This window comes from Prinia subflava, chromosome 9 (genome assembly GCF_021018805.1).
Source record: "Prinia subflava isolate CZ2003 ecotype Zambia chromosome 9, Cam_Psub_1.2, whole genome shotgun sequence".
Lineage (NCBI taxonomy): Eukaryota > Metazoa > Chordata > Aves > Passeriformes > Cisticolidae > Prinia > Prinia subflava.
Genome location: NC_086255.1, coordinates 2,938,256 through 2,961,556, shown reverse-complemented (window position 1 = coordinate 2,961,556; position 23,301 = coordinate 2,938,256). Strand labels below are relative to the sequence as shown.

At 43.4% G+C, this 23,301-nt stretch overlaps 1 protein-coding gene across 3 annotated transcripts; it reads left to right on the top strand.

The window, feature by feature from the left end:
- The first annotated feature begins 353 nt into the window (after positions 1 to 353).
- Positions 354 to 23,243, top strand: EDRF1 (erythroid differentiation regulatory factor 1). 3 transcript variants are annotated; one of them, XM_063405108.1, is made up of 25 exons: positions 354 to 565; positions 2,269 to 2,381; positions 3,797 to 3,863; positions 5,000 to 5,125; positions 5,599 to 5,723; positions 6,112 to 6,271; positions 7,498 to 7,599; positions 7,868 to 7,989; positions 8,686 to 8,797; positions 9,478 to 9,625; positions 9,700 to 9,808; positions 10,113 to 10,224; positions 11,161 to 11,421; positions 11,726 to 11,797; positions 11,911 to 12,061; positions 13,924 to 14,112; positions 15,169 to 15,369; positions 15,713 to 15,931; positions 16,989 to 17,212; positions 17,594 to 17,752; positions 18,170 to 18,319; positions 18,544 to 18,697; positions 18,968 to 19,083; positions 19,648 to 19,811; positions 21,482 to 23,243. In XM_063405108.1, the coding sequence occupies exons 1-25, from the start codon at positions 500 to 502 to the stop codon at positions 21,645 to 21,647; spliced, it is 3,588 nt and encodes a 1,195-aa protein (XP_063261178.1). In that variant the 5' UTR covers positions 354 to 499; the 3' UTR covers positions 21,648 to 23,243. The 3 variants fall into 3 exon arrangements, with proteins under 3 accessions (XP_063261178.1, XP_063261177.1, XP_063261179.1); XM_063405107.1 differs by having other exon boundaries at positions 2,173 to 2,381; XM_063405109.1 differs by lacking the exon at positions 7,498 to 7,599 and having other exon boundaries at positions 355 to 565; positions 2,173 to 2,381.
- The last annotated feature ends 58 nt before the right edge of the window (positions 23,244 to 23,301 follow it).

Genomic DNA, 23,301 nt, shown 5'->3' with positions numbered 1-23,301 from the left:
ATCCAGGAAAGTCAGTCCTGGAGAAAAAGAAGCTCGGGGGGACCTTCTGGCTCAGCCGTGAATGGTCTCAAACTGTGCCAGAGGAGGCCTAGATTGGAGATGAGGGAAAATTTATTCCCGGAAAGGGTGGCCAAGATTTGGAAGGGACTGCCCAGGGAGGTAGTGGAGTCCCATCCCTGGAGGTGTTTAAGGAACGACGGGACATGACACCGCCTGTTTTGGGGTACGGATCTCTCACAGACCGGCCATATGTTTTGCCAACCTCAAACACTCGGAGCGCCACGCCCGCCCCTCACGGAGCCGCCGCCCCTCACGGCGCCGCCCTCAGAGCCCGCCCTTCGCGCGCCTTCTCGAAAAGTCTCGCGAGAGGCGGCGCTTCCCGGCCGGACGCCCCCGGGAAGCGGCTCCGCTCCCGCCGCCCCTTCCCGGGTCCATTCCCGGGCTGTTCCCGCTCCATTCCCGCTCCATTCCCGGGCTATTCGCGCTCCAATCCCGGACCATGGAGGAGCCCTGTGCCGCAGGCGCCGCTGCCCCGCTGAGGGGAGACGCCGAGGAGCCCAAGCAGGTGAGCGGCGCTGAGGGGGGCCGTGGTAGGTGAGGTAGCGGGGCTGAGAGGGGGTCGAGCCGTGGCTACAGACACAGCCCCAGTGGTGTTTTCATTGAAGCGGTCTTTTTGATCCTCTTTCCAGTTTGTCAGGGCCGGAGTGCGGTAGGGAACACGCTAATTATGATTAAGCGTTAATTGCGAGCAGTTTTGCTGTTGTTATGCCTAAGTACATCGCATTTACGTAAGTGGTGTCCTGTGGAGCTGTTTTTCCCTCGACATGTGTTAGTTCAAAGCTCCTCTCACACGGGTGACAGCTGCGTGTTTTGCTGTGTTTGAAAAGAAATAGGCAGACTCGAGACTTACCTAATTTATTAATATTTGTTAAGGCAGAAGCGTGATTAGTAATGCTGGTGTTAGTGAACATTTGGTGTTAATAAACACCTACTTCCACAAACTTCAGTGGGAGTCATGTGTTGGTTTTAGCCTTTCTGATGGATCTTGTGTTGCGTGGGCAGCTGACCTTGGTGGCGCTTCGTTCTCACACCTCGGTGTGCCCAGGTGGGCAGGACGGCCACTGTCACCTCCTTGGATCGGCCACGGTGTGGCCGCAGGAGCAGGGCAGAGGTTGAGCCCTGTGCTGGGCACTGCCAGGTCCAGCTTTAAATTCTGCGATTGCCTCTGGAGCTGTTATCTCAAGAAAGACATTGAGGGGCTGGAGTGTGTGCAGGGAGGGAACGGAGCTGGGAAGGGACTGGAGCCCCAGGAGGGGCTGAGGGAGCTGGGAAGGGGCTGGAGGATTCCTGAGGGAGCTGGGAAGGGTCTGGAGGATTCCTGAGGGAGCTGGGAAGGGGCTGGAGGATTCCTGAGGGAGCTGGGAAGGGGCTGGAGGATTCCTGAGGGAGCTGGGAAGGGGCTGGAGGATTCCTGAGGGAGCTGGGAAGGGGCTGGAGGATTCCTGAGGGAGCTGGGAAGGGGCTGGAGGATTCCTGAGGGAGCTGGGAAGGGTCTGGAGGATTCCTGAGGGAGCTGGGAAGGGGCTGGAGGATTCCTGAGGGAGCTGGGAAGGGGCTGAGCCTGGAGCAAAGGAGGCTCAGGGGGACCTTGTGGCTCTGCACAGCTCCTGACAGGAGGGGACAGCCGGGGGGGGTCGGGCTCTGCCCCAGGAACAGGGACAGGAGGAGAGGGAACGGCCTCAGGTTGGGCCAGGGGAGGTTCAGAGTAGACAGCAGGAAGAATTCCTTCGTGGAAGTGATTGTCCAGTGCTGGAACAGGCTGTCGGGGGCAATGCTGGAGTCCTCATCCCTGGAGGTGTCCAAGAAAAGACTGAATGTGTAGCTGGGTGCTCTGGTCTGAGTGACAGTGTGGTGATCCATCACAGATTGGAGTTGATAATCTTGGAGGTCTTTTCCAACCTAAATGGTTCTGTGATAATTCCTAAAGTGGAGCTTATGCTTGACACGAATTGGAATTGGGATCACTGGAAAACTGTATGTGCTGGGTGAAGGTAGGTGAATATAGGACTGGATTTTGTTCACCTAGCATTAAAAATAACTTATCACAGAGCAAGCCTGATAGTTTTAACTGCCAGCACTTAAAAAGAAGGCTGATTTCTCTCTGGAAACCAGGGGTCGGTGCTGTTCCTCGGAGGCAATGAGGTGAAGAGCAGTGCTGTGGTGAAATACTCCTCAGCCCCTCCTCAAGCAGCCTTTGCCCGTCTGCAGGAGAAAACAGACCTGAAGCTGCCCCCTGCCAACTGGTTACGGGAAAGTGCCAAGCTGGGACCAGCAGGGACAAGCATTCTGGGCAACAGCAAAAAAAGCAAACCCTTCTCAAGGTAAATAACAGCAGCCCCTATTTCTTTCCAGCCCTTTAAGAACAATTCTGATTGTGAACTTGGATCCTGTGTCATTTAAAGTAGCAAGTAGAGGTTTTATCATAGCAACTACATATTGCTTTGACTTAAACATTCTCCCTCTGCTTTTTCATTTCGAGTTGTTGCCTCTGTGCTCGGATGTGGTCTCCTTTGTAAATGATTGATGATGTTGATCATTACTTTGTTCACGTGCACGTTGACACCTTGCCTCAGACAGTCAAACTGACTTTTTGTTCTCCCCTGGTTGGCCCACATCAAACCGGACTGGTTCAGCCAGCTCTTCTGCCTTTGATAACAGGTGAAAATGGAACATGTGGTTCCACTTGGAAACCAATTTATACCTCTTCTGGATCTTTAGAAACTGCACCTGACTAATGGCAACTGAAGTTTTGTGTTTATATTCATATTTCTATCCCACTGAAGGTGAAATGAGGGGCACACCCAAGAGGCAGTGTCACCTTTCAGTGTGGATGTTTGTGAAATTGTTGAGTGAGTTGAGTTCAGAGTGTTCATAAACAGGAGGCTCAAATCCTGTGCTGAACAAACAAATTCACACCAAGTCAGCCAGTCAGTGAGATTTAACAGTTTGTTCAAGGTCTGTGTTTACATCCTCATCATCTCTTTTAGGAGCTGTACTTTTCGGAGCAGAGTAACATGTTTCTCAGGGCTTTATGAATTTTTCATGTTTATTTTAGATACTGTGTTTGTCAAATAGAGGCTGGCAGTTCAGTCTCTTTCTCTAGTGTCAGTATTAAAAAGCTGATAATGAAAGTATAACTTGCACATCATGTATGCTCTGGATTTTAGTAGTGTCTGGGTTTGCTTTAAAGAATGATCTGTACACTGAAATATTACAACTCAAGTACCTTGTCATTTCATTAACGAGGGTGGAGGAAGAGACAATGTATCTGTTATAACATGTAGGGCAGTTCTGGAAAACATGAATAAGAGGTAAAATTCAATTACAGCTACTAAAACTAAAGTCTTTAAGATACTTAATGCCTTATAGAGAAACTCCTTGAAGAACTCTTCTTATTTTCAGTATTAAAAAGAATCCTTTATTTTCGCTGGTTTTTTCTTGATTTCAACAAAACTTTAAGTGTTTTAGAATGTCCTGGAATTAGATCTAAGCACTTTCAAATATATATTTGAAAAACTTGCAGAATATGAAGATGAAATCACTTTGTTAATTTTAGATTCCATTACACTTGGTGATGTTTAGCTGGGTTTGTTTTTTTTTTTATGAAACCTTTCAAAGATTTAAAAGATGTAAAAGCCAGGTCTGTAATGTCACACTGGAACTGTCTTAACTTGTAATTTCTTTTATATTTTTATATTCATATTTAAATATTAACTTGTAATATTTTTTTAAATAGCTTTGGGATGGCCTATGACTTCATTGACTCAGTTGGAAATGATGTGGATGTTGTATCTGATTCAGAGGTATGGACACATCTTAAATTCTCTCATTCAAATTCTTACATTGCATAAACTTTTATTTCAAGAGCCTGTGATGGCTTCTGGCTTCTTTGTGTCCTTTGGGGAAAAGGAAAGATCTCTTAATGAATCAGAGCTCACCAAGGAAGGGAATTGTGATCACTGAACAAGAAATGTAGAGAGAAAATCATATTTCCTCTGGAGTTCTATAAATAATCTGCAGCTAAAGTGTGCAGTTCAGTGAATGCAGCACATCAGGCTTGTGAGATAGTTGTCTTGTGTGTTTGAGATCAGTTATTTTGATGCAAACTGTTACTTTCCAGATGTTTTTTTTTTTCCTTTTCTTATCTAGAAAAGAGAGCTCCCTCCTATTTTGTTCCTTTGATTTTTGTTGGCTTGTCAGCTCTTTTGGTGCTGGTAATATCTGTAGAATTCAGATGAGGCTATTCAGAAGAGGAAACACACTCTGTTAATATTTGTCAGATTTGTATTCAGACTTAGATCTCTGTTTGGATTGCTTTAGACACTTGACAAAGAATTGGTATTCCTGCTGTGAAGATAAAGGTTTACAATTCAAATCATCTGCTTGCATATTTTTGTCATTTTTGTTGGTACCTGGTCATGGTGATCTAATCAGAGAATGTGTTTAAGATTTGTGTGTTGTTTCTGCTGATGTTTTGGTCTCTTTTATCACTGTCATTTGCGTTCTCTCCCCTCAGCAAATTCATTTTTTGGCAATGGTTTTTAAATCCTTGGCACTGTCAGGTTTTATTTGATCCCGTGTGCTGGGATAGAGTTAATTTTCTTCCCAGTGGCTGGTAAGGGACTGTTTTGGGATTGTCCTGAGCACAGGTTGATAATACAGGGATGTTTTTGTTGTTGCTGAGCAGGGCTTGTAGAGCCAAGGCCTTTCCTGCTTCTCATCCAGCTGTGCTGGCAGGGGGTGGGAGTGCATGGAAAACTGGGAAGTGACGCCAGGACAGGTGACCCTGCCTGACCAAAGGTGTTTGGAGTGATGGTGTTCAAACCTGGAGCCTCTCCAAGTCACTGTTACACGTGATGGAGCCTTAGTTTCCTGAGAATTGTCTACCAGTGCAGAGAATCATACTGAACATTCTCTCTTTTCACTTTCCTTCTGCAAGAACATCAAAAAACTCCTCAAGATCCCTTACAGCAAGTCCCACGTGAGCATGGCAGTGCACAGAATTGGGAGGACACTCCTGCTGGATGAGCTGGACATCCAGGAACTCTTCATGAGATCATCTCAGGTGAGCCACCTGGTCCTTGATACCTGTGCCACGTGGGTTAAATGCATTATTTCAGGAATGGAGCAGCCAGCAGGAAAATGTTTAATGTTTGGAAATTCCTGAGAATCATTTGTGTTCTGTTCTGCAGCAGTTTACCCACAAACTGCGTCTGATGTCCTGTGTTATGGTACTGTAGGATTAATATTCTGTCTCCCTTTTTTGTACTTACTTCAGTATTGCTATACCATTTGATTGGGGGTTTTTATGTATTTATTACTGTGTAGCCTCTTATATATCTGATTTTCTAATTAAGTCAAATTTTCAGTAAGGATATAACTTTCCTAGAAGCTGTATTTTCAATAAATGACCAATTCAGGACTTCAGCTCTCAAGTTATTTTCAGGGTTTCTTCCTGTTTATGAGTATTTGTAAGTTTATAAGGCACTTGGTTTACTTGGCAGATGCCTCTTGACGTTATTTTCTTCTGTTGCCTAGACAGGGGACTGGACATGGCTGAAAGAGTTTTATCAAAGGCTGATTGATCAGAAGTGGCAAAGAAAAAAGAAGAGTAAAGAACACTGGTACCAGAAGGCAATACTTTCTAAATTTTTGTATTACAGGTAACCTTTTGTCTGCATGAAACTTAAATTCTACACCACTTCTGCTTGGTTTTTGGTCTTGGAGTAAATGTTAAAATTCCATTATGGCCTGTCTTTTTTTCGTCTTGGAGTAAATATTAAAATTCCATTACGGCCTGTCTTATTTACTGCTTGCTCCTTATACAGAGGGAATTGAGGGGTGAGGTCAGGCAATAACATGAAATGTTTCCACAGAAATGAAAGTATTTTACTTTAAAATTGAAATACCAAAGAATAAAATGAACAGCATGACTTAATTAACTGCATATCAGCCAAGTCACTTGTTGGCAAGGGTGCATCAAACATAACAACTCTAAAAATGGATCTGTTTGCATCTTGTCAGCTGAACTTGTCAATGTTTCCTTGTCAGCATTAATGGAGATGGAGCTGCTCAGCCTGTCCCTTCCCCTTCCAAGCAGCACCAGGAGGGTCCTGTGGCAGGTGAGGGCGATGAAGCAGGAAGGGCCTCCTGGCCAGCTCCTTTTGAAATGCCTTCCTCGCTGTCTGAAGATCCAGGTGCCTCCAACCAGGTTGGTGTGGGGAATGTTTTACAGGGCACCCCAGTGTTTGTAGAGCCACAGAGGTGGAAAGGTTCTCAGAGGTGCTGCTGCAGCTCCCTTTGCTGAAAGAGCTGAGCTCAGGCTTGGGGAGAACTTGGCAGGAGGTGCAGTTCCAGATTTGCCAGTGGTTCAGAGCTCCAGATTTCAGATAGTTGTTCTGTCACTGTGATGTTAAATTGTTATCCCAACATCTTTGAGAAACAAAGCCTTTGGCTAAGAGTAGTCATCAGTGCCCTTACCTAAAAGTGGGAAAATCCTGATAATCAGAAGATGCATTTGGAAGCCTAAAGTTCTGGCCTTTCTTTTTAAATCTGCCATAAAAACTCATCTTCTGGTAGCCCTGAACTTATTAGGTGAAGAGGAAAACCAAAATTTCTGGAAAGGGAAAACAGTCAAGCAGTACTTAAAAATACTTGCCATGAGATTACACAAGTGAAAGGAGAGATGTTTACAGCAATTCCACAGCAGACTATGATTAGTATCAGGCCCTAATTCAGGGTTTCTATTCTGGCTAAATTTATTTATGAAAACTGTTAATTCCTGTGGCTTTTGTGAGTCATATAAAACAGGAATTGATTAAATTTTGGAGAGGTTGAAAGATCTGCTGTCTTCAGTCTGCATTAATAATGCTGCTACAGTTGTGCTTGCACTGTATTACCAACTGATCTGCCAAATTTAGGGAGTTTCTAACCTACAGTGGCCATAAAATTGTAACTGCATGTGTTGTGTGAAGTGAAGAAATACTTCAGTGCTTGAAAGCTTTTAGAAGGAGCTTTCTCCCTTCCAGCCTCTTGAGGAGCCATTGCCCAGTTCAGCAGACTGTTTATCATAAAGAAGCTGCTGTGCATTTGCACAGTGCCATTTTCTTCTGTTCATAAATAAACCAGGATAGAGGTTTTGTTTCTGGACAGTGATGATCTGGTGTTGACCCTGGGTTAATAAGGAGCTTCTGTAAATACTTCCTGGTTTCTTCCCAGAGCCTCTGAGAATATTACAAAATACAACATTTTGGCACTAACCTTAGAAAAGAAGCATTCTAGTCACTGCCTAGAGGTTTTTTGCAGTTTAATGCAGTTTTATTCAAGTATTTCGGAGGTAAAGATTTTTCCCTTACTTGCTTTTGTTGTTGATATCTTTTTAAATGGCTAACTTGACCTCAGCAGCAGAATCACTCCTTATCCTTGTGCTCTCCACAGGGAAATGTGCCTCTTGAACCCTCATATCTAGTGGGGCACGTGGCCTCAGCCCCCAGAGAACAAAACCTGACTCCTTTGTTCAATGACGGGGAGAACAGTCAGGTATGCTTGATGTGAGAGCTGAACCCCCAGGCTAAACCAGTGCCTCCAGTCTGGGCCCACACTGGAACCAAGGGCAGACCTCAGTCCCTGTAGAATTAGTTTTTGTGGCATCTGCACTTTTCAGTTCCCGTGAACGTGCCGGGTTTGTCACGTGCTGCCTTTTATTTGCTGCTTTGGCTTCGTGCTGTCTCATAATTCCACAGATTGTCACGGAGAACAAGTGTTACACCACTGACTTACAGGCCAATTCTGTTTTCTCTTCACAAAGGGACTTAAAAACGACTTTGTCCGTAATATCCTGTGGACCTTTGAAGATATCCACATGTTGGTGGGATCCAATATGCCAATATTTGGAGGTGGGAGGTACCCTGCTGTGAGCCTGCGTCTCAGGTGAGCTTAGAAGTTCACAGATATTATTTATACCAGCCCTGACTGATTTGTTGCTCTGCTTCCTGGTTTGCTAGCTGCATTCTTTGCTATTTTTATAAAAGAGAGCAGTAACATTTCTCCTCCTGGGAATGTGAATTTCAGTAGCTGCGTGTTGGGCATAAGCACTTAAAATGTTACTGAGCAGTGAGATGGAAATATTTCAGTCCCAATTTAATGTCAATCCCTTCATTAACACTCTTCCTATTCCTGTCTCTACATAGGCAAAGAATGAGCAAAAACTTGAAGCTCATTTGGTGTATTTGTCATCTTTTTAAGACACTTTCAGGAATTAACAGTACCTTTCTCTGCAAGGTATTTTGGAAGGTCTGGGAGTAGGTTTGTGCTATATTAGGTGCAGCTAAAAATGCTATTCCTTTAGAACTTTGAAGTAGTTATTATCTTGGCAGTAATGTGACATCTGAAACCTGTTAAATTTGGACAAAAACTCCAAACTGCTGATGGGATGTGAGCATATTCCATTGGAGAGATCAGCACATCTGTTGTGCTCTAACTCATTAATACAACAATTCACAAATAATTGTTCTAGTGTTAATCCACTCTCAGGTGACTTAAACCTAGATCCCATTAGTAAACATCCCTAATATTTCCTGAAGGGTAAACAAAGATGTAAGTAACACTAAAAATGTTTTATTTTAGGGATAACAACAAGCCAATAAATGTGCTAACAGGGATTGACTATTGGTTGGACAACTTAATATGCAATGTACCAGAGCTTGTGATGTGCTTTCATGTCAATGGAATCGTTCAGGTAAGTCTAGCTCTTTGCATTATGCCTTAAAATAATAATTCATTCTTCATCTTCTGAAGTTGCCTCAGTTATAACAGATCCTTCACACTGCTCTGAGCAAAGATGACAAAAATCCTGTGTTGCAGAATGAGAAGCATCTTAGACAGCTTGCAGCAGTCATCTAAAAATAGTGTGTTCTTTCTTCCCCTCCCTTCCCCGCATGCAAGATTCCTCCTTCCCCTGATGTTTGAGTGAAAGCAAAAATAAAAAATGCAACAGCAGAAATCAGTTTCTTACATCTTGACATCTGCAGTGTTCCCTTGCCAAGACAGATGCAAGCTTTTGAATGTTTGTTTGTGCTGTTGTGCTGCAGACAGCTGTTTCTGTTCTACCTGCTAGCCTGCAGTTGTTTCCTAGGCTGACTAGGTTTCTTCAAAATAACAGATGTTGTACCTTCTCCCCCTTTTTTGTCATTTTTTTGTTCTCCATTCACCATGTTTGTGACAGAAGTGGATCCTTCTTAAAGCTTTGATTTAGTAGTGTAGTCAAGATGTGCTTGCTTAAAGTAAATCATAGAAATTAACTCAATTTATCATAATAGCAGCCTTTGTTTCTTTTAGCTGTTGATAGAGACACTGGTACATTAATTTTGGTGTCACGAAACCCCCCTAAGCTTGAGTTTCTACTTCTATTCTTTGCAGAAATATGAAATGATCAAGACTGAAGATATTCCCAATTTGGAAAACTCTAATTTTTCTACCAAAGTGATAAAAGATATTGCTCAAAATATCTTATCATTCCTAAAATCAAATTGCACCAAAGAAGGACACACCTATTGGCTGTTTAAAGGTAAGAAGACTTAGATCAGTTTGAAAAGATTGATGGTAATGTGATGTTGATTAATGAAAGATTTTCCTTTTCAGCAAGTGGGAGTGACATAGTAAAGCTGTATGACCTCACCACGCTTTGTGAAGAGACTGAAGACAAATACCAAAACCCTTTCACAATGCCAGTGGCAATTCTACTCTACAAGTGAGTTTTCATCATTTTTGTTGCAATACTTAATTCTTGCTGCAGTTCTATGCAGAACACAGACCAAAAATCATGATCAAAGGCCAATCATATAGAAATTTGCTAAGTCTTAGTCTCACTTGATCAAAACAGACTTTTTCCTTTTCACCATTTCTCCATGTAAACTTCTTTGCTGATGAAGTCATGTAGACCCATCATAATGTTTGGAAGATCTACAGTTATAGAACATTGTTTAAAACTTTTTTTTCCTAGCACAAAGAAATTATCTAGGGATTTCACTTGTTTTGTTCAACTTTCTCTTAAGAGTTGCTTGCAATATGATGCTAAAGAAAAACCAGAACAAGAAACACTATGGCACAATCAGAACACTGCTCCTGAATTGTCTGAAGTTGTTGGACAATGGCAGACATCCTCAAGTAAGAATTCAATGTTTTCTTGCATTTTTGTCTGAATATAACAGATGCTGTAACCATAATAATAATAAACCTGGTAATAAATAGAGGGCTACTTCTCCTCCCAGAGGAGAGAATTTAAATTTATAAACAAACGTAAAAATTGATTTTATTTTTAATGAATTCCCATGCTGTTTTTTTAATTAGTGGTTTTTGCTGCCCCTCATTGCAGCACAAGTCTTCTGTCCTGCTCTAAAAAGGAATTTCTCCTTACATTCACTCTGTTGTTCTTGCTGCCAGAGAGACCTTTGGGAGCAGATCCTGGATAAAAAGTGTAAAATGTGAATTTATGAACACTTTTCCTCTGAAAGTGGCTGAAAACTGGGACAGGCCAACCAGAGAAGCTGAAGTCTCCAATCCCTTCAGATACTCAAAGCCCAATTGGACACAGTTCTGAGCAACCTGCCTTGATAAGTGGATTGGCCTGGAGAGTCTCTAAATGATTTAAGCTATTTTCAACTGAAAATGAATCCCAAAAATGTGATGTGAAAAATCTGAATCATATTTAGTACGGATTAAAAGAGGAGACACAGCACACATTAAACTGATAAGAATGTGGATTCCTTCTGGAGTTACGAAAGACTTTCAAAATCCCAATGGAATCTCTTCAACTCCCTTTTTTCATTTTTCTTTTTGCTTGCATAAGATCCATGTATCTCCTGTGATCTGCAAGCTGTTAGAACAGGCACTACTTGTTCTCTGCCAATTGGTTTTTATTCTCTTCTAAACTTGATCAGCTTGGATCCTTTGCCCTTTCAGGGAACTTGCTCAGGCTATATTGGTTATCAAACACCTCTTTGCATGTCCTCTGTCCTCCTTATTGTAAGATAATTTATATTCTTGCCTTTCAAAAGAAAAATTTAACTTGAGAATGAATCATTTTTTCTCTTCTTTGCAAAGATCATTGCTTCAGCAAACTACATGTTGTCAGAGCTTTTTCAGCTGGATGAACCTAAAAAAGAAGACAGTGCAGACTTCCCTATAAATGGAAATTCTGATGAAAGTTACAGTGAGGAAGAGGAAGAGATGCCAGACAGTGATGAAAATGGTTCTTACAGCAACAGTTCTGATCCCCCAGATGACAACAAAGCAGTGGCAATAATCAAATCTGTTGGGGAGTTGTCAGTACCAGAAAAGTACAAGTCTGTGCATCGAATACGTGTGAGTGACACTGGGGGGTATTTGAGGGTTTTCCTGGATGATTGAGCTCGTGGGACAAAAGTGGGCACTGACATTCAGTTCCCTGGTGGTTTTGCCTTCAGGTTAACCAAAGTTGGCAGAGAAACACTTCATGAGCTGCTCATAAAATCTGAGTTGTTTGAATTTTATGATAGAGCAGGCTTCATGTGGATATTTTTCCTTACCATATTCCACTTTGTCTTGCTGTTACCTCTCCCTTGCATCTTCCTGCCAGTCATTTTTCCATTTGCTGTGTTGACCATTTCTTCTCTTCCCCCCACTGAAGCCCAGCTGTGCCTTCCCTGTGTGCCACGGCACCGAGGAGCGCTGCAGGCTGGTGCTCAACCACGTCCTGGAGGTGAGTTCACTGCCACTTCCCCAGGGGCTTCCCCTCCCACACAATTCCTCACCTGCTCTGTGTTTGCTAAATAGTGCTCTCGAGGTGAACGAAATGATTCCTCCCTTCTGCAGGGTTTGAAGTCTGTTGACAGCAGCGTTAAAAAAGAGAGTGACCTTCCTGCAGCTGACCCCAGCACTCCAATCCCGTTGAAATATGAGGATGACTCCACCAGTGGTGGCCCTGAGTCTCTGGAAAAGCAGATGGCCTTATTTTTAGACAAAAGTAAGTTGCATTGTTGTGCAAATAAGACCTTTCCAGTGCCAACACAGACGGCTGCTATTTTATTTTGATTGTCAAAACAGTGTGTTTAAATCACTAATTACACATTGCCTAAGGAAAAGTGCACTGAAAATTGGAGAACAGTCTGTTCCTTTTTAAATATGAAAAGAGAAGCTCATTTGAGTTATTTTGCATAGCAAAGAATCTTTTATTAGTCAACACATGATTCTGCTGGACCCTATTTAGATGTGGCTTTCAGATGACTTCCATAAGGACTTGGTATTTTGAGGTTTGGTACAGAGGAGCACTGTAAGTTTTGTGGGTTGTTTTAAAAACTGCCTTAATTTCTTTGTGTGTGTGTGTGTGTGTGACCTGGATGTTTTATGGAAGAATTTCACACCTTCTGGCAGGTTTTGTTCCCACATTAGGCTCAGTGCTTGAATTGCATATAAAATGTTAACTAGGATTTTGTTTTCTTTCTTGTACCTCTAGAGTTGTGAAAGGAAGCAGCAAATAAAAGAAGTGTTCTTTGCTTAAATTCTCAAACTCCAGAAATTTCAGACTAGTCTATCTATTTTATTTTGTTCTGGAGTGACATAAGTTCCAGGAAAGACATTTTGTTTGAAAGTAGTGGAGTTCTCTGCAGGGCAAGGAGTCCTGTAAGCATAGCCCAGAAAAAAATTAGTCTTGCCTACTTTGGCAGTTCTTTATTTGTTCCTGTCTCCTCCCTTCACCCTTTATAAAATCTCTGAATAAGAAGCCAGTTCAGCTTTGAGTTATTCACACTCAGGCAGATTGCTGGATCTGTGCTTGAGTCCATCCCTGAAGTATCAGCAGTGCTCCTTACTCACTTCTGTTTCCCAGTCCATGGGCTTCTTTTCTGTGATGGGAATTATGTATTTTCTCTGCCACATGAACATCCTCACATACAAATGGAAAGGATAAGTGCTCTAAATCCTGGAATTTCTCACTTCAAGAGAACTACCTGTGAATAGTGTATGGATACAGGGTATGTGCATTGTGTGTGTGTGTCTTAGTTGGGTGGGTTCTAGATTGTTCTTTGTCCTAATAGATCATGTAGTGCTTAAGAATTTATTGTATTTACTTATTATATATTCATATATTGTTGTAAGATAGTGGGTTTACAAGTCTGGCCTTGGAAATCCACCTTGAGCAAGAGACTCATTTCTGTGTGCAAATACTGTCAGGGCAAAATTCTGTCCCGTAAATCAGGAATAGTGACCTGATCTTTGTGGTTCCACAACCACTGCAGCATCAAAGAAAAGCTTCATAACCTTATGCAGAGGATCTCTTGAAATGAGTGTGAGGAAGTGCTTGGTTTTCCTTGGGGGAAGGACCAGGTTATCCAGGTTCTTGTGTGCTGGAGGCTAAACCCACCCATGGAAGCTTTCTCACTGAGACTGCTCATACAGCAACTGAGCATTTATCTTCAGGATTTGGTGGAGAACAAGACAAATTCTGCCTGTGGCTTTCTTGTTCTTTTCTGTTGCTCCCTGAGGGAGTAGTGTTGGCCTCTGCTCCTGTGTTTCACAAGCTGGCTGAGCTGGGAGAGGTCACCTGCACTGTCACTGTCCCACTGGATTCCAGCATCCTGCTGTCAGGGGCAGTGCATGGAAAAGTGCTGGGTTTTGGGAGCATTGGGAGATGATAATGGTTTGGGTTTGGGAGATGAACATTTGGGTTTTGGTCATTTGGAGATGATAATGGGGTGGCAGAGGAGCTGGCAGAGCTGAGCCTGTGCAGGGCTGCAATCGGGCAATTCCTTCTTGCCTGTGCTGACAGAGTTGTGTCCAACCTCTGGCATGTGTTAGAGGGGAGATTGACTGATTCTGTTCCTCTTACAGTGGGCTCCTTCCAGAAGGGGAAGCATTCCAGTCAGTCAGGAATGATTCCTGGATCGTGGCAATATAAAATGAAACTCCAGCTGATCCTGAAATCATCGAGAGCTTATTATGTCCTGTCTGATGCTGCTATGGTCCTGCAGAAGTACGGGCGAGCGCTGCGATACATCAAGCTGGCACTGCAGTGCCATGGTAAGTTCCTCAAAGGGATTTGTCACCTGTGCCTCTGCCTGGAGATGCCTGGCACCACATCAGATACTGCTGTGCAGGATTTCTCCCTGTGGTGTGCAGTGACAAGTCTGACAAGCTTGTGTTTAACTGAACTCAGTGTCCAGCTCACTATTCAGGGCAGAAGTCTGCAGTGAGGATAACTTTTGTCACTGATCCATAGAAAGACCATCCCATTTTGACAGGTTGGGAACTTGAGGGCACATTGGAGCTCCAGAGCAGTTGAATTTGGGAGAGTCTGCCCTGTTGCTGGGCCAAGACAGTATTCTGTGCTCCAGGTGATGCTGCTGCAAGCTGGTGGTTTTTCCCTGGTGGTTCCCATGTTATTTAAATATATCCTTAACTCTGAGAAATACTAAACCCATTCAGCAGCTGAATTGGATGCTCCTCTAAAGTAGAGAACATCTTGAAGTACTACTGAGGAAAAGGGGAAAAAAAGTAAAATCAGGCCGTTTAGGCTAATACTGCCATAATGAGAGTCATTAACTGGGAAGTGCCAGTGGCTCAGTGCTAAAGTGCTGCTATTTCCCTGCCATGAGGGAAGGCTCCTGTCTTAGGGCAGGAGGAGGTTTATAAAGCAAACCCACTTATCTTAGCACAAAGCATCAATAGACCTCTCAATAACTCACAGCACTCTGCAGCTTTCAGTCTTTTACAGACCAGAGAAGCAACTTTAAACTCTGTCTTTTGGAAATTACCTTTCAGGCTGTATCTGCCTTGAGTTAATCTGCAGAAAGTCAATTCTCCAGTGGTCAAATCTGAGATTAGCATTTGTAGTTACCAGAGTGACTGCTCATCTTGGACAGCACAGGGGCTCTTTTTAAACCATCAGCTGTGTAGAGCAACTGTGACTTTAAAATAGGTTATTTCTTCTGAGAATAACACGTTGTCACACTTGTTCTCTGTATGCAGACAGGTAACATAAAACCCAATTATCTTGTCAGTCTGTGTCAAGCCTTTTGATGTGTAATCCTTCTTTTCCCCCATGCTCATCCCTGTTTTTTTATTTTTTCCCCACAGATACCTACTGCTGTCTGTGTGGCAGCATGCTGCCCGAGGTGCTGGTGTTCCTGTGCCAGTGCTTAACCCTTTGTGGAGACATCCAGTTAATGCTGGCTCAGAATGCAAACAACAGAGCAGCTTACCTTGAGGAATACAATTACCAGACTAAGGAAGATCAGGAGATATTACACAGCCTTCACAGGGAATCCAGGTGCCAAGGTATGATCCTGACACGGGAGAAGTGCCAGACTTTGGATGCATGACAGACATAAATAATTCCCTTGGATTTCCTCAAAACCGTGCTCTAGGAGAACTTGTGGCAGAGAGATTATTGCACTTCTGCTTTCTTCAGAGCAGGCTCATCCTGCCTGTCATACAGAAGGGGGTTGTCAAGGTGTTGTATGACATGGCCTGAAGCTGTGAAACAACTAAAGGCAGTAACTGTTTCAGTAATAAATAAAATCTACCCGACATGAATCTTGTACTTTCTCTGGGCATTTTTCCCTAGACTTAATTTAGAGAAATACTGTTTGACACAAAGGCTTTGCATTTTGTTTTCCAGTGTTTGCCTGGGCGACAGATTTATCTACAGACTTGGAATACCAGCTTTCTGTCAGCTGTAAATGCTATGAAGCAGCTTATGAAATCCTACTCTTCAGTAACTTAAAAAGCCAAAACCCAGAGCAGCACATCCAGGTGCTCAAGAGGATGGGCAACATCAGGAATGAGATTGGAGTGTTCTACATGAACCAGGCAGCTGCAGTGCAGACTGAGAGAGTGGGCAAGTATCCTTTATCCATTCCTGACCATTTCATGGAGCTGCAGCAGTGATGAAATCCACAAACTGTATGAAAATCTATTTCTGATTATAAAGAAGACATATAAATGACTTATTTATTTGGTTAGAGTAGATCACTGTGGCTTGTACACTGTAGTTAATTGAGCTTAAACTGAATAATGGAATATATAGTTTGGAGAAATTCCTTTAAGTGTGTAGAATGCTATCAAAAAGCCATCAGGGAAACTTCAAACTGTGAAAGGGAGAGCATGTTGAATTCTTGATGTGTTTGGTTTAGCCCAGCATGAACAAGCAGCAGCTTAATTTAAACATGAGAATAACTTCAGTAAAGTCAGCCTGGGAATTTTTTGTTAAGTAAATCCTTGGAAGATTTCCTTCTGGTTTATTTTGGTGGGCTCTTTTTTGAGGAAAAGCTTTTTAGGGTGAGGTGTTCAGTGGGGTTTTGTTTTTGAAAGCAAACCCAATCTTGTGTAGCAGTAAGAGTTCTCTTAAGGAGAATAGGTGATGTGCTGGTGGTTCAGTGTAAACAGCTCCCCTTGCCCAAATGCCAGCTGTTTCCTGTGACCTTGTCCAAGAATTAGTTGATGAATTTTGGCTTGGACTTTCAATTCTCTGATTTGTCATCATCTCTGGGTTTTTGTGGAGGTTACTTAATTGATATGAAAGCTTAAAATACTGAATTTTACCTGTCTGTAACAGTCATATTTTATTTGCTTCATACTGAAAATCTATAGAAGTAACTCTAATTTCCTGAATTATTACTGTGGAAACAAAATCTGGTGCATCCTGTTCATTTCCTGGTGTTCTGTGTGTCCTGTCATTGGAATTCTTTTGGAAGTACAGTAGGTGTTAATAGTGCATTTCAGGTATTAAACCCTCAGCCATGTGGAGATCTTAGGAGTCTTTTCTGTGAATTGGATCTTCAGAATCATTTAGCACCCTTAAATTCGAAGAGAAGGTTTATAAGGGAGACAAAATGGAAGGGTTTGTTCAGGACCTCTGAGGAGTTTGAGTCTCTAAGCCTTGTGCTTCACCCTAGTGAGTAAAAACGTGTCGACGGCAGAGCAGCAGCTCTGGAAGAAAAGCTTCTCCTGCTTTGAAGAAGGAATTCAGAATTTTGAGTCCATTGATGATGCCACCAATGCTGCCCTGCTGCTGTGCAACACGGGAAGGCTGATGAGGATCTGTGCCCAGGCCCACTGTGCAGCTGAAGGGGACTTCAAAAGGGAGTTTTCCCCAGAAGAGGCCCTTTATTACAATAAGGTAACACCTCCTGGTTTAAGCAGGGCCCAGACCCCAAAATGCCTTTTACTGTGAGGTGTTTAGGACTGCTTTGGTAAACATGTTTAAATTTGGGTGCAATAATCTGGGATAGCTGTCCTGCTTCCATACTGTGCTAATCTTTGCTCTGTGGGCTTTGGTGGTGGTGTTGAGGTTTGTTTGCTGTGACATTCAGATGCTGATATTTAACATAACACAGTGCCACACACAAGGGAGGAGAACTGCAGGGTCAGAATTAAAGTGATTATCAAATGGGAAATGCTGAAGAAGGTTCAGGGAGATACTTTGAGTAAAGGGAAGTTGATTTCTGGTTGTTAGAAATGCAGGCAGTAAACTGTGTGTGCATGGTTGTGTCATTTGTAGGCTATTGACTACTACCTGAAGGCACTGAGGTCTCTGGGGAAGAGGGATGTGCATCCAGCTGTTTGGGATTCTGTGAACTGGGAGCTGTCCACCACGTATTTCACCATGGCAACTCTGCAGCAGGACTATGCTCCCCTCTCCAGGAAGGCTCAGGAGCAGGTAACAGAGGGTGTTCATTGTGTCTGACAAAATGCATTGCTGGCATCCTGGGAAACTGAACAGGGAGCAAAATTGCTACTGGAATTGTAGAACCATACAATGGTTTGGGTTGGAAAAGACCCTAAAACTCATCTTGTTCCAGCCCTGCCATGACCAGGGACACCTTCCACTATTCCAGGTTGTTCCAAGCCCCATCCAGCCTGGCCTTGGGCACTGCCAGGGCTCCAGGGGCAGCCACAGCTGCTCTGGGCACCCTGTGCCAGGGCCTGCCACCCTCACAGGGAACAATCCCTTCTCAGTCTCTAAGTCTTCCTTCAGCTTAAGGCTGTTTCCCCTTTGTCCTACACTACATGCCCTTGTGAAGAGCCCCTCTTCAGGGATTTTTTTTTCTTAAATCTGTTTTTATTGATGTTGCAGATAGAGAAGGAGGTCAGTGAAGCCATGATGAAGTCCTTGAAGTACTGTGATGTTGATACAGTGTCTGAACGACAGCCCCTGTGCCAGTACCGAGCTGCCACCATCCACCACAGGCTGGCTTCCATGTACCACAGCTGCCTCAGGAACCAGGTACTGCTCCAGACTCTTGGATTTTCTAAATTCCATCCTTAACGTGTTCCATGTGTGTGGAGCTGATATTTATCCTTCTGCCTGTAGCTGGGATATATTTATTTCAATTTCTTAACCAAAGAAAGGAGTGCTGTTTCCCAACCCTCTCCAAGTAAACCTTTCCAGTGGTTCCTCATGGACACCCAGAGAGGGGGGATTTACTGTGTGCCCTCCTGTGAGTGCAGGTTGGTGATGAACACCTGAGGAAGCAGCACCGTGTCCTGGCTGATCTCCACTACAGCAAAGCAGTGCGACTCTTCCAGCTCCTGAGGGATGCCCCCTGTGAGCTCCTGCGTGTGCAGCTGGAGAGAGTGGCCTTTGCAGAGTTCCAGATGGCCAGTAAGTGCAGCTCTGGCTTTGAACAGCTTTCCAAACCACCACTGCCTACTTAGTTTCATTTTTAGATAACTAAATTTATATGAGAGCAGGAGCAATCTGCAGCTCAGAATAGAATTTTCCTCAAGAGAGGAGACAAGGCACTTTTATCTTGCTGGTTTTCAGCTGACTAGGGCAGTATGTGCTTTCTTTCTGACTCTTGAAGTCTTTGGAATGGAAGAAGAATACAGTCTGTAACATAAGCCTTTTGTCCCTCATTTTATGTTTTTTTAGGTCAGAACAGCAGTGCTGGGAAATTAAAGACCCTGTCTGGGGCCCTTGATATAATGACCAAAACCAAGGGTGCATTTGAGCTCATCAGGAATGAGCTTGTGGCAGAAACTGAACAGGTAAAGGAACTTCCAAGGGCTGGCATACCTGCTCCCTTCTGGCTTATGCCTTCACAAAAGGATGGTCATTGGGCAGTTAAAATATTCCTTGGTTACTTTTCTGTAGAGCCAGTGACTTAAAGAGTGTGGACAGAGTTAGATGTATTGCAGATATCCCTTAACCAGGAGTGGATAAAAAATAATCCCTCTAGTACATGATCCGGAGATGGATTAAACATATTTTTGTACAGATGTGGACTGCCAGACTGAATGTGCAGCTCTGCTATCCCTTAAAACTCTTCTCTAAGAACTTCAGAATCTGTGTATAATAAAAAAAGTTCTCTCTGGTATATTTAATATTTAAATATTAAAAGATGCAGGGCTGTCTGTAGCCACTGTGAATTATGTTCCTGATGCCTCGGTCAGGAATTGCTTGCAGGATGTGCTGGTGTGTGTGTCCCTTGCTGGCAGTTTGGGTAACACATGTTAAAGTCAGCTCACCTGCAAGAGAGGTTTTTTAAAGCACTCCCTGTACTTAAAATATGGAATTCAGCCAAATTGTTTTGGGTTGTTTCTCTCCTGTAGATCAGCAAGGATAAAAGTCCTGCTGAGAGTGTGTCAGTGAGTGATTCCTCTGCAGGCCTTAACAAAGAGGAAGTCTTGAAACTGCTTGGGATTTTTGAGTCCAGGATGTCTTTCCTTCTCCTCCAATCCATTAAATTGTTAACTTCAAGCAAAAAAAAGATGGGGTAAGTGGAAGCTTGGTGTCCTTTATCGTGACTGACATGGAATTTGTGTGTGACAGAGCAGGGTTCCTGGGGCAGAATCTGCTGGGTGTTGCTGATCAAATGTCAGTGGAGTTTGGCAAGCAGAACACTTGAGAAGAAATTCAGGTGTGTCAGTAGTGCTGCAAAGAGAGCGGTGGGTAGGGGAGAGATGTGCACTGGTGTCACAGAATTTACTAATTCCTGGTGGGGTCTTTGTCCTGCTGCTGGGACCTGACTTCTTTTAGTGCTGACTTCAGAGATGTTGAGATCTGTGGCACCAAATTCCTTCCCCCACTCCTTCTGTAGCTTTGATCTGAGTGTGTGTGGTGTTCCTTTTGGGACCCAGAAAATACCTTTTACTCCCCCAGCAGCAAGTGTGTGATTGCAGGAGCTGCTCCTAATGTTACATAAAGTGAAGTTCTGAAAATGTGACGTTTGTTTTAGAGGATTCTTTTAGGCTTGGAAGTTGGGTTAATAGTTCTGGGGATGGAAGCACTGCTGATGGAAGAGCTGTTTTGCTAAAAGTAAACTGTGAAATGAGTTCATTGTGCCCACAAAGTTGTCTGCTGACAGTGGGAGACTGGTAAATAGAAAACACAAGATGAGAACACAGCCTGGGTGCGTTTTTAGCTGGTTTTCAGGCAATGTTAGGAGCTTTCACCACCTAAAAAAGAGCTTCCACAAGGTGGCAATCTGAATATGTGAACCACAGAGGATTTTTACAGGATAATTTACATGCTCTCAGACAGATGTCACAGCTGACTGAGTAAATAGATTTAGTTCTGTTGTCTCATAACATGAGCAACTCCTCATTTTTTTGTTTTGGAGAGTTTTTACCCCCACAGTTACCTTGGCATCATCTTGAGGTTTTGCACTGAAGATTCCACACAGGGAACCTGCTACAGTTTGAATGCTGTGAAATGGGACACTCAAATCTGCTCCAAGCCTTGAAACTTCGAGGCCAAGCTTGAAACCACCTTTGGTTTCACCTTTTTTGTGCCTTCTGTGTGCATTTCCTCCCTTCTGCTCTGCAGAGGGGAAGTTTTGCCTTCTGCTTTAATAATGGGGTAAAAAGGGAGGAATTGGAGGTCAAGTGCTGCTTCAGGGTCTCAGGTGCACTTTGGCAAAAAAACAGGAGAATGTGTAGGAAAATTAGAGTTTGATAGCCAGACTTGCAGCCTGGCAGTCAAAATGGATGAAATCAGTTTTACCCTCCCAAGGTGGAATCACGAGCAGAACAGAACTTGGCCATGCAAATTGGAGGGGAAAAGTAATTGAAAGTAATACTTTATTATGGGAATACCTGCAACTTATCCCAGAAATACTTTGCATTTCAGTGCCTTTTTATTGACTACCTGTCTGTTTAATAAATGAACCTGATTCCTGCCAAGTCTGTGACGGATTTAATTTGCTTCAACATTTCTCAGTCATTCCTGAAGCACTTGCAATTAACCTGACTGCTGCTTATACATTTTATATTATTTTATATTTATAGTTGATGTTCCTGCCTGCAGTATGAACAGAATGCTGTGAGTGCAGGGAGTGGTGGGGGCTGAGGATATCCCCAGGGATGCTCACCAACATTATTTAATAACGTGCAGAACGCGGAGTTGCGGTTGGATCGACCACTGTGATTCTGTGTTTCCCTGCAGGGGCAGCAGTGAGGAGGAAGCCGTTCTGAAAACCAACAAGCAGGTTTATTCCCTGCTGCTCCGTGCCACTGCCGACAAGGGGCTGTCGCTGCTGGAGCGCACCGAGCTCCTGCTGGGGCTGCTGGAGCAGCTGGGGCCGGCCGGGAGCGGCCCCGGCCCGCGGTGAGGGCAGCGCCGCGGGGCCGCCGCACCAGTGCCTTGCCGGGAGCACCGCGCTGCTCCCAGGGGATGTCTGTGGCTGTGGAGGGGAGTTCTCACCACCGCTGCTCCACTGGGAAAGCACAGGGATTCCTTCTTCTCCCCACAAAGCTCTCCTTGTTCAGCTCCCGGCGTTTCTTTGTTCGAAACGCCAGCTCGGAGTTGTGGAGATAAAAATGTAACTTGGGCACCGTGGGGAAATTCCTGGTTTTTCTTTTGCAGTGAAGTCCACGTTTTGCATAAAGATGTAACCTCACAGCTGCTCTGGTTTGGTTTAATGTGTTTTGTAAGCAAGGCTACACTGGAACACGTCCACTGCTAAAGGCAGCCCAAGCTGTACCAGGAGATTTCTGTGGAATATGTGGATGCATTTCTTAATCCCAGGGAGGATCCTGCACAAAAACCTGTGCCTTTCTAGCTTTGATGTGACTCTTGCAATTTATCAGCCATCTCTGGGATTTTGTTTTGGGAAGTGAATGGTTTCAGCTGTGTTGGAATTGATCAAGAATAGTATTACCTTTTTCAGACTTGAAACTGTGAATAAAAGAGAGGATATTTTTAAATAAAAATTTATTTATTAAGTATAAACACAGCAGTCTGCCTTGTTTTTCTTGTTTATGACTCAGAGCATTGAACTGCTTAACAGAATTAAAACTATTTGAAAGACAAAAAGTCTAACACTCAGTGAGGTCTCACCTCAGCTTGTGAAAACTCGGGGTTTTTTGCTAACATGTATTATTTGAAGATAAAATTTTCCAGAATATAACATCTGATGTCCTGATGTCCTTCTACAAATAAAAGTGGTTCATTATTGCATAATAGCAGTATGAACCACTTTATGGCAAGGTAGAAATGGGTTTTACATGCATTCATATGGAACTGGATGAGCTTTTTAATGTCCACCATCGTGGGATTGTGATCTTCAGCAGTTTGTACCCTCCTGAGACTGCATTTCATCCTGAGAAAGGGAAGGGTTCCATAAGGCAAACACTTGTCCTGCTGTGCCCAGTCTGGGATTTCTCAGTTTACAGACCAGAACTGGGCTCAGGGTCCCTCTTGTTCCAGGTGTGGATGGAAATTCAGGTCCCCTCCTCAGGCTTCAGCTGAACTGTGCAGCAAACGAGGGTTTCTCTGCTGCTCCAGGAACCTCAGCCCTGTGCTAGCAACACAAATGACTTTCAGGAGGATTATAAATGAGTATATTATGATCCAAATCTCCTGTGAAGCCCCTGGCATTAGCTGGAGGGAGCTTTAGTGCTAAACAGGATTATTTTTCCCCTTTCAGAGATAAACAATTAAAGCATAAACCACATCCAAAACAGACAACTCTAACACCATTATTAACTCTGATAAGCCAGTTTATTTCCCTGTTAATAAATCCTCTTTCTTCACAGGAACAGAAACCAAAACCTCATTTTTAAGACCCTTTCAGGGTTAACAAGGGGCAGCAGCTGCCCTGAATTAGCCCCACACAGAGCAACTTCACGGCAAGAATTCTGTTCCACTAAGAATCTACACTTAACATTCTTACACAAATACTTGAAAGCAGAACAACAAACAAGTTTACAAAAGAAAATACTTCATTGGAATATGGGGTTTTTTTCCTACAAAAGAAGATGTGC

Bases quoted from the DNA above. Each gene is read 5' to 3' on its own strand.
- EDRF1 (XM_063405107.1), top strand. From the start codon at position 500: ATGGAGGAGCCCTGTGCCGCAGGCGCCGCTGCCCCGCTGAGGGGAGAC. The intron at 6,272-7,497 runs GTTGGTGTGGGG...TGCTCTCCACAG, and splicing joins ATCCAGGTGCCTCCAACCAG to GGAAATGTGCCTCTTGAACC. The intron at 7,990-8,685 runs GTGAGCTTAGAA...GTTTTATTTTAG, and splicing joins GCTGTGAGCCTGCGTCTCAG to GGATAACAACAAGCCAATAA.